The sequence below is a fragment of the Lagopus muta genome, chromosome 3, assembly GCF_023343835.1.
Source record: "Lagopus muta isolate bLagMut1 chromosome 3, bLagMut1 primary, whole genome shotgun sequence".
NCBI lineage: Eukaryota > Metazoa > Chordata > Aves > Galliformes > Phasianidae > Lagopus > Lagopus muta.
In genome coordinates this window covers 70,448,055-70,460,234 of record NC_064435.1, presented here as the reverse complement: position 1 = coordinate 70,460,234, position 12,180 = coordinate 70,448,055, and the positions used below count along the sequence as shown (strand labels likewise).

The 12,180-nt window shown below is 35.8% G+C and overlaps 1 protein-coding gene across 10 annotated transcripts in view; it reads left to right on the top strand.

The window, feature by feature from the left end:
• The window catches only part of CTNND2 (catenin delta 2), a 613,278-nt gene that overhangs the window by 102,421 nt on the left and 498,677 nt on the right, over nt 1-12,180 (top strand). For all 10 annotated transcript variants that reach the window (XM_048938460.1, XM_048938457.1, XM_048938459.1 and 7 more), the window contains one exon: nt 7,454-7,587. In XM_048938460.1, the coding sequence (XP_048794417.1) occupies nt 7,459-7,587 (129 nt within the window). In that variant the 5' untranslated portion in view covers nt 7,454-7,458. The remainder of the gene's footprint in view (nt 1-7,453; nt 7,588-12,180) is intronic.

Here is a 12,180-nt window from a genome sequence, read left to right as displayed (position 1 = left end):
AAGAAATACAAAGCAAACATTCCATAATTTTTCAGTATCACCTTCTCTCATGATGTGTAGATCAAACAAAATTTTAAGAATTCACTGTAATAGTGCTTTCAAGTTTTGTTTTTAATTGTGCATTTTGTTCTGAATGCCTGAGGGTATTGGCATTGTTGCTGAAATAAGAGCTCTCATTCCCTCAGTAACACAGTATTCATCTTCTGGGTTCCACAAATAGGGCAATTTTGCTAGATTTGTGAATAGACTTTTCAGCAAAACTGAAATCAATTATTGTAAATTCTCATGCTGAGATCTGTAAAATATTGGCAGGAGTATGAATTTTTATGTTGGTTTTTCTTTGTGATCACATTGCTGACTTCAGCTGTGAAATATTTTCATAAATTTTTTAGGAGGTTGCACAGTTTTCAAATGATGTATGCTAACTGGTATGGGAAAATTCTTATGGATTTAGTAGGTGGTTTCAGTGCCAATGATGTTGGAACATGTTCCAAGCCAGCGTGTTTTATCTCTCCTAATTATTCATTTAATTGCAATAATATGTCAATAGAGAAGGGGGTTGGGAGCATTTAACTGGAGAGTAGTCAGTCTTCCTGGGTTTGATTATTTGAATATTTATAGAGCCCGTGTGGATGCTGACTCAAGTTAAAGAAAAAAAAGCAAGTGACATACATTGATATATTGGGCATCTTTTCTTTGCCTTTTTTTTCAGAAGCTCTTTGGGTCAAATGCTGAAGCTTTCCTCTCATGCACTCCTTCTGAGTTGTACTGCTAAAATCACTGGAAATTTTGTGAGAATTTTTGTTTGATATTTATGAAGAAAGGCTGGATAGTGACCTGAAATATTTGAAATTCAAATTATTATAAAACAAAACTACCTTATTTTATGATGTTACACGAGCAAACAGTACCTACAAGGATCATATTGAAGTAAAATATCTGTAATCATCATAGATAGATGAAGCTCTAAGCAAGACTTCAGGTTTGGCTTCTGGCATTCTGTCATTGTTAATGCAGACAGTGAAAGTATCTTATGCAACCTTAGGAAGAGACCTCATATTGACTACTGTCAGTATAAGATCATTCATTTTGCTTTTTTGTTGGAGAATGGGAGATATTTTGATCAGGCTTTGGCAGGAGTAGAAAGTCTCTAAGGAAAAAACTTCAAGCTGCTATCTTTGGATTGTTGCAGGAGATGCCTTTTTGAGTCAGGTATCTGTGAAAGAGAAGGGAGGAGAATTTTATATATGTTGCCTGCATATGTGCCAATATTTGTCATTTCCATTTCAGGTTTTATATGTTTATCTGTAGGATTTTAAGGAAGGATAGACAAGGAGGCTGTTAAGGAAAATTTTCAGATAAAGCTCTTTGTTTTACAGTATAGCTGTTTTAATTCTTTCCTGTGACATCTTTTATGTCTTCTATACCAATTTTGTTAAGAGAAGGGGGAAAATTGAAAGTTTATGGTTTTCAGAGCCTGAATTTATACTTCGTCTGAAATCTGCAATCAGGAGATTGCTTTTCATCCATTTTAAACCAGAGGATTCCTTCCCATCCATTTTGGAGACATTAAATACTGTGGTTAAACTAACTGAGAATACAACAGTTCATCACATGAGAAGAAAAGGGGGGGTCCCTTTCTCAGTTAATAAAGAACTTGATGGATCTACCAGCAAAGAAAAATCCCAGAAAGAAAATAGAGCCTCGGCTCTTTGGGAAGCCCCTGTGATGAGATAGAATGGATAGAATACTGACTCTATCCCTCATATCCCTGTCCCCTAATTGAGCTTAAGTCTTTGCAAAGATGCTTAGAATATAATGTCCTTTTTAACTAACCTGTTTTCTCATTTAGTAATTTCCACATAGGAGGTAAATGCTTTAGGATATTGTGAAAACTACTTAAGCAATCAGAAGAAATTTTCTTCTTTGAGATATTTGCCAGGATCTGGAAGATTTTCTTCCCCCTTGATTCATGAACTCAAGAGATCAGCAATCTTTTTTTTTTTTTTTTTTTAAATAATCCTTAATGAGACATAAATTGTATCAAACTGCCAGCAAAGACAGAACACAATGGTCCCTCTGTAAAAGGAATCTACAGTTGTTCTGTGTGCAGGAGAAGGCAAGGCACATCTTCATGTACTTCCTGTCCTGTTTCTCTGTCACACAGCTGAAAGATTTACTTTCGTTACAGATGTGATGAAACAGTAAGTATCTGAAAAGTTTACTGCATTATTAGTAGGTACATAGATTGCTGCCTGGAGCCAGTGATGTCTCAGTTGTGGATCACATCTCCAGTTTGATTTTACCAAAAGGGTGCAAATAGGTCATCTTTCTGCTGATAATTCCTTGAATGCCAAAATCCTCAAGCAGTGAAAGCATCTTGGTTAGCCTGTAACAGTAATGTGTGCGATAAGCAGACTGAGCAAAGTCTCAAATAGTTGAATTGGCTTTACTAGTGTTAAGTTAGTGGAAATGATTATTTTGGCTATTTTTTATATACATTCTAACAGAGTATTTGAAATGCATGTTATTAAATGGTAGTCATGCTGCAGTCTGTAACAGGATATTGTTGTTATAGGAAGCAAAAATTATTTCTAGATGCACAATTGCATATTGAATTGTTTTTAATTGATTGGTTCTTATCCAAGGCTACTTCCATGTCGTTTTATGGTTCTCCAGATTAGATCTTTGAGCCAAATTTGATTTCTGTGCAGTAAGACCGCGTGACCTACACTTTTATGATGAATGTTTTCGCTCATTAATGATTCACTGTATGGGGAAAACCCACTGGGGAGTACATATTCTTTACCGTAATACCTTTTAATTAAAGAAACTTATTTGGATTTTCTGATTCCACTGATAAAATGCAACTGCCAGCATAATTGGTAGTTCTTCTTTCTCCATAGGCTTTCAGACTTTCTGGAGCTATTTTAACATATCTGTATATTCTACTCAGAAAGGAATAATGCAACAGTAGACTATGCAAGCAACATTAACGAAGTGACCTTTAGAGGAATGTCAAGCTAATATTTTTAAAAAATCTACCTCTTTAAACCGGATTTTTTCTTATCTAAACATACATTAAAAAGAACCAGAACCTGTTAAAACAATGCAGTTAAAGTTGGAAAAGGAATTAATTGCTTGGTTTACAGAAGAGCATGCAGCTTTTTCGGTGTAAATGTGCTGAATGAGGCATGGCATTTCTGTTGTGGAGGAGAATAAGTTCATTGAAAGGTGATGCAGCCACGGCAACTGACAAAGAGTGAGAACGTCATCAGTGAATTCTGCCACCAGAATACCTTTGCCAGTAATGTCTTCATGGCTACACCCTTGTAGGTCTGTGTCCAGTATGATTGAAGTCCATGTAAAACTGCACTTCCAAAATTAAATTTTCAAGTGAAACTATAGCATGTGACATTGCTGTTTCCATATGTGAGGATAAATAGCGTATATACTTCTTTGTTTTACCTAAGGATTGATATGTAGTATAAAATGTTAGCCCTTCCCAAGGTCTCTCTGTGCTGCCCAATGGTGCCTTGTGGTGGGGCCCTTGGAGCTGGCTGTGTCTGGCACAAGGCTGCCCTGGCTTCACCTCACATGCATAGGGGAGAGGACATTTTATTTTGTATCTACAACCTTATTTCTTCTTTTTCCCCAAAATGAGGCACATTTTTCAGCTTCTCTTAGAAAGACAACCAGGAAGGAAAAAAAAAAAAATCAAACTCCACATAGAATTTTGCCAGTGTTATTAAGTATGGGAATACATGAATTATTTATGTCCAACTTTCGATACGTTCCCAGCAGGCTGGTAGTATTTTACCTGTTCATCTATGAATGATCATCTAAGATTTAAATTTGGTTCTCTCAGGAGCATGTATATGCTCTGACTTACAGAATCTCATTTGTTTTTCTCTGACGCACGTATGAAATAGCAGGAAACTGTGGGAATCAAATACAACAGATTGTGTTATAGTTATATACGCAGCCACGGTGTACTCTGTTTCTTAATTTTTATTTTTCTTCTATTTGCTATAGTTTTCCATTTGAATTTAGGGCTAAGCTCCCTTGCATTAAAAGCTTAACATCATCAAGTGTGATTTGTGAGGAAAGATGAAAATAATTGGAGTAGCTTTTTCTAGAAAAGAGAGCCCAGAGTAGAGGAATGTTGTGATCATGTGTGCTAGTGATGAAGTAATTTGATTTCTGTGTGTGTTTCGGATGGTACAGGACATGCTGAAGTTGTACTGGGAAAAGCATGTTAACTAGTAAAGCAAGCTTTCTGCAAGTAAGGTGGGTAGAATCCCAGAACAGACAGAGGAGGCCATGGGAAGCTTCAGATGCTCCAAGTGACTTAGAAAAAAAAAAAAGAATCTGCATCATTGGGAAGTTTTGTAGTGAGATAGGGAACTTGCAGCCCCATCTTCTGTAATTCTTATGTACCAGCAGTTTTAAGCCCTGTTAAGACTTGAGAGTACCTGACTTCTTATACTGAAGACCAGACTGAATTAAAATGTATTCCTAATCTGATCAAATGGACTAGTTCAATTCAAATGCTGGCTGCTCCATTAGTGTTGAGTAATACTATTCCTGATTCATGTATGATTCTTTTTGAACATAACTGCCTTTGGTACAGTAACTTCTCTGTCATATTGCAAACTCAATTCTCTGTTTTCTTTGTATATGATTTTTCTCATATGAATTTGCATAATGCAAAAACATTGAAGTGCATTACATTAAAGGCTCAGCTGGCTAAAGTCACGCTGAGATTCAGTGTCATGTTATTAAATGCAATTTGTTACAATCTTGCACCCTCAAATAATTGTGATAATAAACTGAACTAATGAGATAGAAATTGTATTTTGTCCAGAAGAAATATTTTAGGCAGAATGCCTTTTCTTTTACTCATCATTTTAAGCTATATATTAAAGGACAAAAGACAAACAACAAGAAAAAGCCAAAAATCATGGGATGCATGAGTTGACTGTAGAATATTAGCATTGCTCAGTCCAGATATTGAGCCTATTTTATTGAAGCAAATACAGTTGGTTGCGTTATCAGATTTGTTTTCTATTTAAATTGATTTTTGCAGAATTTCAAATAGTGCTGTAGCGATATACCATGCCTTTTTATTTAAAAAAAGTGTTTACGAAAAGTGTCTGAAAATTAAAATGTAATAAATTTAATGCAGTTCCAAAACAAGTTTGGGATAGCAAGAGGCAGTGTGTCATACTGATATTACTCATTATGAGCATAGAGAACCTAACAGCAATAGGAAACAACCGTACCTCAGTGGGCCTCATTTGGATTTGCTCTCAGAGAGTCTCACGGACAAAAAACAGCCTTGAGTTCAGGAATTATGCTTAATTAGATATATTTCCAATTAACGTAAATCTAAAATTATTGATTCTAGTAATGAGAAACTAAGAAAACAAGCAATGAAATGAACACAAGGAAAAGACTTATCTCCCCCCATCCAACTGAATGAACACAAGGCATGTCTGCCCATCCTGATGGCAGTTGTGTACCCAGGTGGCCAAGAAGGCCACTGGCATCCTCACTTGTATCAGGAATGGTGTGGTGAACAGGACTAGGAAAGTAATCCAGCCCCTGTACTTGGCATTGGTGAGGCCTCACCTCGAGTACTGTGTTCAGTTTTGGGCACCTCAGTACAGAAGGGCCATTGAGGTGCTGGAGCAGGTCCAAAGAAAGGCAACAAGGCTTGTGAAAGGCATAGAGAATATGCCCTATGAGGAGAGACTGAAGGAACTGGGCTGTTTGGGGAAAAGAAGGCTGAGGGGAGATCCTATTGCTCTCCTCAAATACCTGGAAAGTGATTGCAGCAAGAGCAGGGTTGGTCTCTTCTCACTGGTGACAGGTGACAGAACAAAGGGAAATGGCCTCAAGTTGTGCCAGGGTAAGTTTAGATTGGATATCGGGAAAAACTTCTTTACAGAAAGGGCTGTTAAGCACTGGAATAGGCTCCCCAGGGAGGTGGTTGAGTCACCATCCCTGGATGTGTTTAAAAACATTTGGATGTGGTGCTCAGGATTTAGTGGAGGGTTGTTAGAGTTAGGGAGGTACGGTTAAGTTGTGGTTGGACTTGATGATCTTTAAGGCCTTTTCCAACCTGAAAAATTCTATGATTCTTCTTCCATGTTATACTCTTTCCCTTTGGTGAGGTGATGGGTGAGCTCTTCCCACACAGGTTACCAGGTTTTCCTTTCCTCCCCACAAGAAACTCTGCCAGTTAATTATTGGCCAGTATGGATTGCTGCAGTACAGAACAAGTGTATCTCTGGAAAGTTACCGGAGCTAAGTTGAAGTTTTATCACTTCTGTTTATTTGCTTACAAAAAGGGAGTAATATGAAAATATGTAGCTGCTTTAATTAAAAGTAATATTTTATGACAGTAATCTTGTGCTTCAGCATGTCAACTAATCTAGCCTGAAATATATGGAAATTTCACTTTGGAGAATAACTGACCTTTTTTTATGAATAATCTGCTTTTTTATGTTTTTACTGTATGTAAGAAAGCTAATCTTCTGAGCTTCAGGAAGCTTTTGAAAAAGACTTCCCATCTAGACTGAATGAATGTTCCTGGGCAGTACTGAAACTTAGATCCAAACTTCTATAGAATGTAATCTCCCTTCTTTTAGAGCCCTGCTTTCCCTGTCAGGGCAATATGCTGATTTTTACTCTGTGACCTGAATTTTGTATGTTGCTGTTAGCCAAGTCCCCTTAACTTCTCTTCAAACTTCGCATTTCTTTCCATTAAAATAAATAAATAAGTAATATCTGTCATCATAAAAACCTGAGTTAAGTAAAGTGGGACAGAGCCAAGGCATAAGGTTTTGCCATTGATGTGAATGGTGATTGCTGTGGTCTTTAAGTGGAGGTATTACAATATAGCTTAGCCTCCAGAAAAAAATGCATTGTCCTTTTCAAAGAAGGAAAACTAGTAATTCCTGCAAGTAGTACAAGTCTTGTTTTGTAACAGATCTCAAAAATGTCTTAACAACTGGTGTGCTGAGTTTTTTGTTTGTTTTTTTTCAAGAATACTCTGATAAAATATTTTCAAAATCACCCTGTAGACTGGAATAAAAGCATAGTCACCAAGCTTAAAATACAATAGATACTAAATAGTCAATTGAATTAGGAAGCCAGCACTGGAATTGTTCTATTTCTCTTGTATTATCAGTTGGTTTACTGTTTGCAAAGCACTTCATGATTCATTATTTTCATGGTACTGTAATTTAGTGTTGGATGCTGCCAGTGGAATACTTTATGAAAATCACAGCTGTAAATGATTTGAATCCTCTCCAAATGTACTGTGGTGCATATTTTAGAGTAAGACTGGGAGATATATTTTGCTTTGAAATGAATTTTAAAAATTATTCATAGTCTGAAATAAATCTTTTTGTTGTTGTTGTTGTTGTTTCTCCTTAAACTGCAGAAGCTATGCCTGTTCCAGACCAGCCCTCGTCTTCTGATAAGACAAGCTCCCTCAGTCCTGTGCTGAACACATCCAACGGTGATGGCTCTGAAACTGAGACAACGTCTGCCATTCTAGCATCAGTTAAAGAACAGGTATGCCAGAACTATGTTTGCGTGTTAGAAGAGAATATTATGATTTGGTGGTTTTACCAAGGTTTAGTAGGCAGTACATGAATAATTTCATTAGCAGATGCAAGTTGTAAAGAGCACAAAATATTTATCTGTGTCAGTATGCTTCCATGTACTGTCCTAGGAATAGCTTCAATGTAATTAAAGTGTTGATTTCCTCCTTCATATTTAGTCTTTATTGTGGACATTAGTTTTGAAAGATGTCTCATTTTCTTGTTGGTGACTTATGTGTGGAGTTCTATCGTGCTGTTTAAGAACTACTGACAAATAGTAGCTTTGAGAAAAGTTAGTTATTCCAGTCATTTTAGTTAAAAGATTTAAGGTATAGCAAGATTTTAAAGTTCATCATATGCTTGTTTTTATTCTTATTGTATGCACAGTGTGGAATGAGATTATTGTAGAGCAAAATTGGGCAGAGATAGAAGCTTTTGGCCTTGGAGTTAAAATCAGAAGCATTAGCAATATTAGAAGGAAAAAGACCTTTTGAGTGACACTCTGCATGATTCTAAAAAGACAGTTTGGGATGTTTTTATGTTAATTTTGGTGGGTTGATTGTCTTAGATTTCGCTTTATTCCTCAAGAGATGGTTTGTATTTGCTTTGTAAAACACCTAGTCTCCACTGCTGCTTCATTCGCTTCAGCTGTAGGAACAGGTATCCTGGAAAGAGACATAAATGGTTGTTTTTGGTCAGATTTCTTCTTCCTGTAAGCATCTTGGTTGTTCCTCCCATTATAAAGTAGTGATCTTAGCAGCGTAAGATGTTCACTGCTTCGTTAGTGAAATTAACATGAATTTGGTTTATGATGTCTAATACCATTGCAATAATAGCTGTTGCATCGTTGGGCATTTAAAAAAAAAAAAAAAAAGCAACAAGTGATCTTGTGCTTATTGTTTTGTTTGCTATGTACCAGTTCTCTCCTTTGGGTGTGTTGGAGGTTATTCGTATTTTCAGTTTTTGAAAAGATGAGTGCAAGAAAGAAAGGTAGTAAAATGGAGTTGTGTTTTAGGATTTATGGCACGATGTTGTATCAGATTTACCCACAGATTAAGTGTTTGCATTTTTTCTTCCAGGACAGTAGTGTTGACTGAGCTTGAATCATTGTTTTGACTTCAGACAGGTGTTTCAGACCGTGTTTCTATATTGTTACCATGAAAAGTATCTCTCTTAGCTATTGGCTTTCTGATGATGAAAAAATATACATGGGCATGGAATTGGTAGATGCGTGTACTTACCTGTTGGAAACACTGTATTGAGTAGTGAGAAGTTGCTTTTCTGTTGCTGAATTTTGCAATCATTCTGCTAGAATGTGCTTAGTCATGTAATTTGCAACTGCACAAAATAAATAAAATCCTCCCCTACACACAAAAAATTATGAATTTATGAATTTTGAATATTTATGAATATTTATGAATGTACTAGAGGAACTTGGCAATGAAACCACAAGCCAAAAAGGATTTTAAATGGAAAAGATTAGCAAATTTATTTGTGATTCCTATGAATAACCAGCTAACCTATGCTATTGCTGTCTAAAAAGATAATCAATTGTGTCATTGTGATACAGGGTAAAAATGCAAAAACTTCATTGGTGTTCTCTCCAGTGCATTTGTTTCTTGACAGGTGATCTGTGTACTAAGATACTTTTATAAAGTACTAAGCTTAAAAGTTAGACTAATTTTGGGGAGTATCTCAATGCATTCCTCAGAATATATGGTGACTTCAGGAAAGTCAGTTTGTGACACACGTTTATGTTCAGCCATGCTGCTGGGAAAGCCATGTAATTTAATTTACTTTGTAGTAAAGGTTTGAAATAGCAAATTGATTTGGCTTTCTATTTCTGTTTTCTGTTCCCCGTAATAATGTATGTTTTGATAGGCTTCTATTAGATAGTTTTGTTGGAACAATTCTAGGCTGCTCTTGCCATACTTAAAGCAGATGAAATGTATTACATCAATTCAGCATTAGGAAAATAGATTTTCTATCTGCCTGTTGAGATGTCTAGCCCTTTTTAGAAGGATGAATGAATGAATGAATGGCATCACTACTTGGTATGGGTCTTTTCTTTATTATTCACTGTAGCCCAGAAGGAAACTTGAAGTTCTGAGAATTGCCTGTGTTTGCATGTTGTGTGACTGCATGAGAGTCAACTGAGATTTATGATACTGAGTACTGTAATGAGCATTTTTTTCTTCGAAGAGGGCAGGATATATGGAAGAAGGCACAGAGAAGTCATAAATGTGACATTTGTTTCTTTTAATTTTTACGTGAAACATAAATGATTCATTGGAAAAATCTGAAGCTTTGCATTTGAGGATCTACGTGCTGTATCTTACTTTGAGGAACAGATTTATGGGATCTAAAAACAATTTTGCCTTTAACGTGAAGTGGCACTCAAATTGTTGTGAATTTAGCTACATGCTTTTCAAGATGGGGATTTTTGACAAAATAGAAGTGGAAGCCTCTATTTTGTTGCTGAGGAGTTATGTTTATTTTAAGGAATCCTAAACTACTTGCTTTAATATATTAGACATTTTGTTTTTGCTTAACCCCTTCTCAGGCATACTGAATAATCTCATGTTTCAGACCTTTGAAGTGAAATTGAGAAGAAGTAAAGGATAAGGGGTGTAAACCCAGGTTTTTTTCTTGTTTCAAGCTTCTTCCAGGTCATAGGCACTGCTGGAGGTGACGTCAGAATCACACACCATATTGTTAAGAAATCTAGGGATGCCAGACAGTGAACTTTACCTTTGATATTTTCAAGCTGTCCTCATCGGGAGGAGGAGTTATCAACTTCTCTAAAGTGAAAGCTGCTTTTTCTTTCATTGATTGTCATCTACTTTTGTACCTGTAAATATTGGAAAAATTCTCCAACAAACAGAAATCATGATTTCTGAGGACACTAATTTCTCCTATTGCATCCATAATGTTTCTTCTGCAAAAAATGCTGTATGTTTTTGATTAAGAATTCGCATCTGTGCAAGACACTTTTGATCCTACTCAGTGTTAAAAGGTTGTTGGGAAGAGAGCTGTTCATAATGCTGTTTTTTGAAGGTAGAAATAGCTGCTGGAGAGCCTTTTGAGTAAATACATAGTAAAGCTGATGCTTTCACTGGGAATCTATATACGTGGTTCACAGTAGTTCAGTTCTTGGCATGCAGAAACAGCTCTCCTGGAAGCTGAGGATGGATGTAGTGACAGTGATCTAGTAAAGGCTGTTTTGGCAGAGTTGTTTTTTTAGTGAAAATGCTTGGAGAACATGAGATAAAATCATTTCCTAAGAGAGAGAGAGAGCTCTTGAGGCACTGACGATTTCGTTTAATGCAGAAATAGTATCATACATTTCTGTTAGATTTTGTGACTCGTGGTCAGTTTTTTCACCATCTGAGCAGTTGCCTTTCCAGAGAACAGCTCTCCTCTCTTTCACAAAGCTTATGCAAAGAAGTTGTGTAACATTTAATATTTCTTCTGAATTGCTTTGAAATCTACCTATTTCAAATCAAGTTACTATTTTTCAGGTGCTTGTCTTCACTTGCCTTTAAAAACAAAACAAAAACCTTTAGTCTGTTACACTGTTGGAACATTTCTCTTTCTGTTTAAAGAAATGGTTGATTAATACGTTCTTTAAGTCACAGTACTGATTCCAGAGAAAACAGAAGTCTCTGGATTTGAGATGGTTGCTGGTAACTTTTCCTGTTAAAACAAGGATAAAAGAGTGATCTCAGTTGTTAAATTTGTTCCAGCTTTATAAGTCTAACATATTTTTTGTCTAAAGAAAGATACTTTTAAAAAATAACCAGTACTATCATTATCAAACTGTTTTCTACAGAAATTTCAGTTAAAACTAGTCTAAAAGCACACACAACATGTAGTCATTATTACTTTGTAACGTGTGTCATTCTTAAATGAGGGTAATATATGTGCATGACTTTTGTGAACTTATTTGTTAGGTATTCATACTTCCTGGAGACAAATGTATGTATGTTATGCACATTTTATATCTGCAAGTAAAACTACAGATGAAAATGACACTAAAAGATGAAAGATTTCATTTCTTTTCTTCACTCTGTCAGATTGTTCTTTCTACATCTATATATCATCTTTGAGGTTTCAGAAAATCATAAATTTAGGTTAATGTTTCAATCCAGGCTAGTTTTCTAATGTTATGAGGACAGAAGAGGCTTAGGAAATCATTTAGTCACTGCATTTCATACGGTTGTCCAAGTACTTAGCTGTGAATCTGTTCACAGAATGATTTCTGCCGCTATTTTTCTGATTAAACTGAATGCTATATTGTGTGATATTCACCAATATAGATAAAATCTCATTGTTTCCTTGTAGGAACCAATAATTAGTGTAATAACCTGAAGTGATCTGTGGATTTTTCTAAATAGGTTCAATTATGATACATTCATATTTTGCTCATCCTCACACATCAGGCACTATCTTTGCCTTTGTGTATTTTGGCATCTCTGTTTCAGACCCAGGTTAATTATATTCAGTTTATATATAATTTTTCATCTTCTCAGTAGTGTGCCAATATATTCAACTTCTTAGTTAT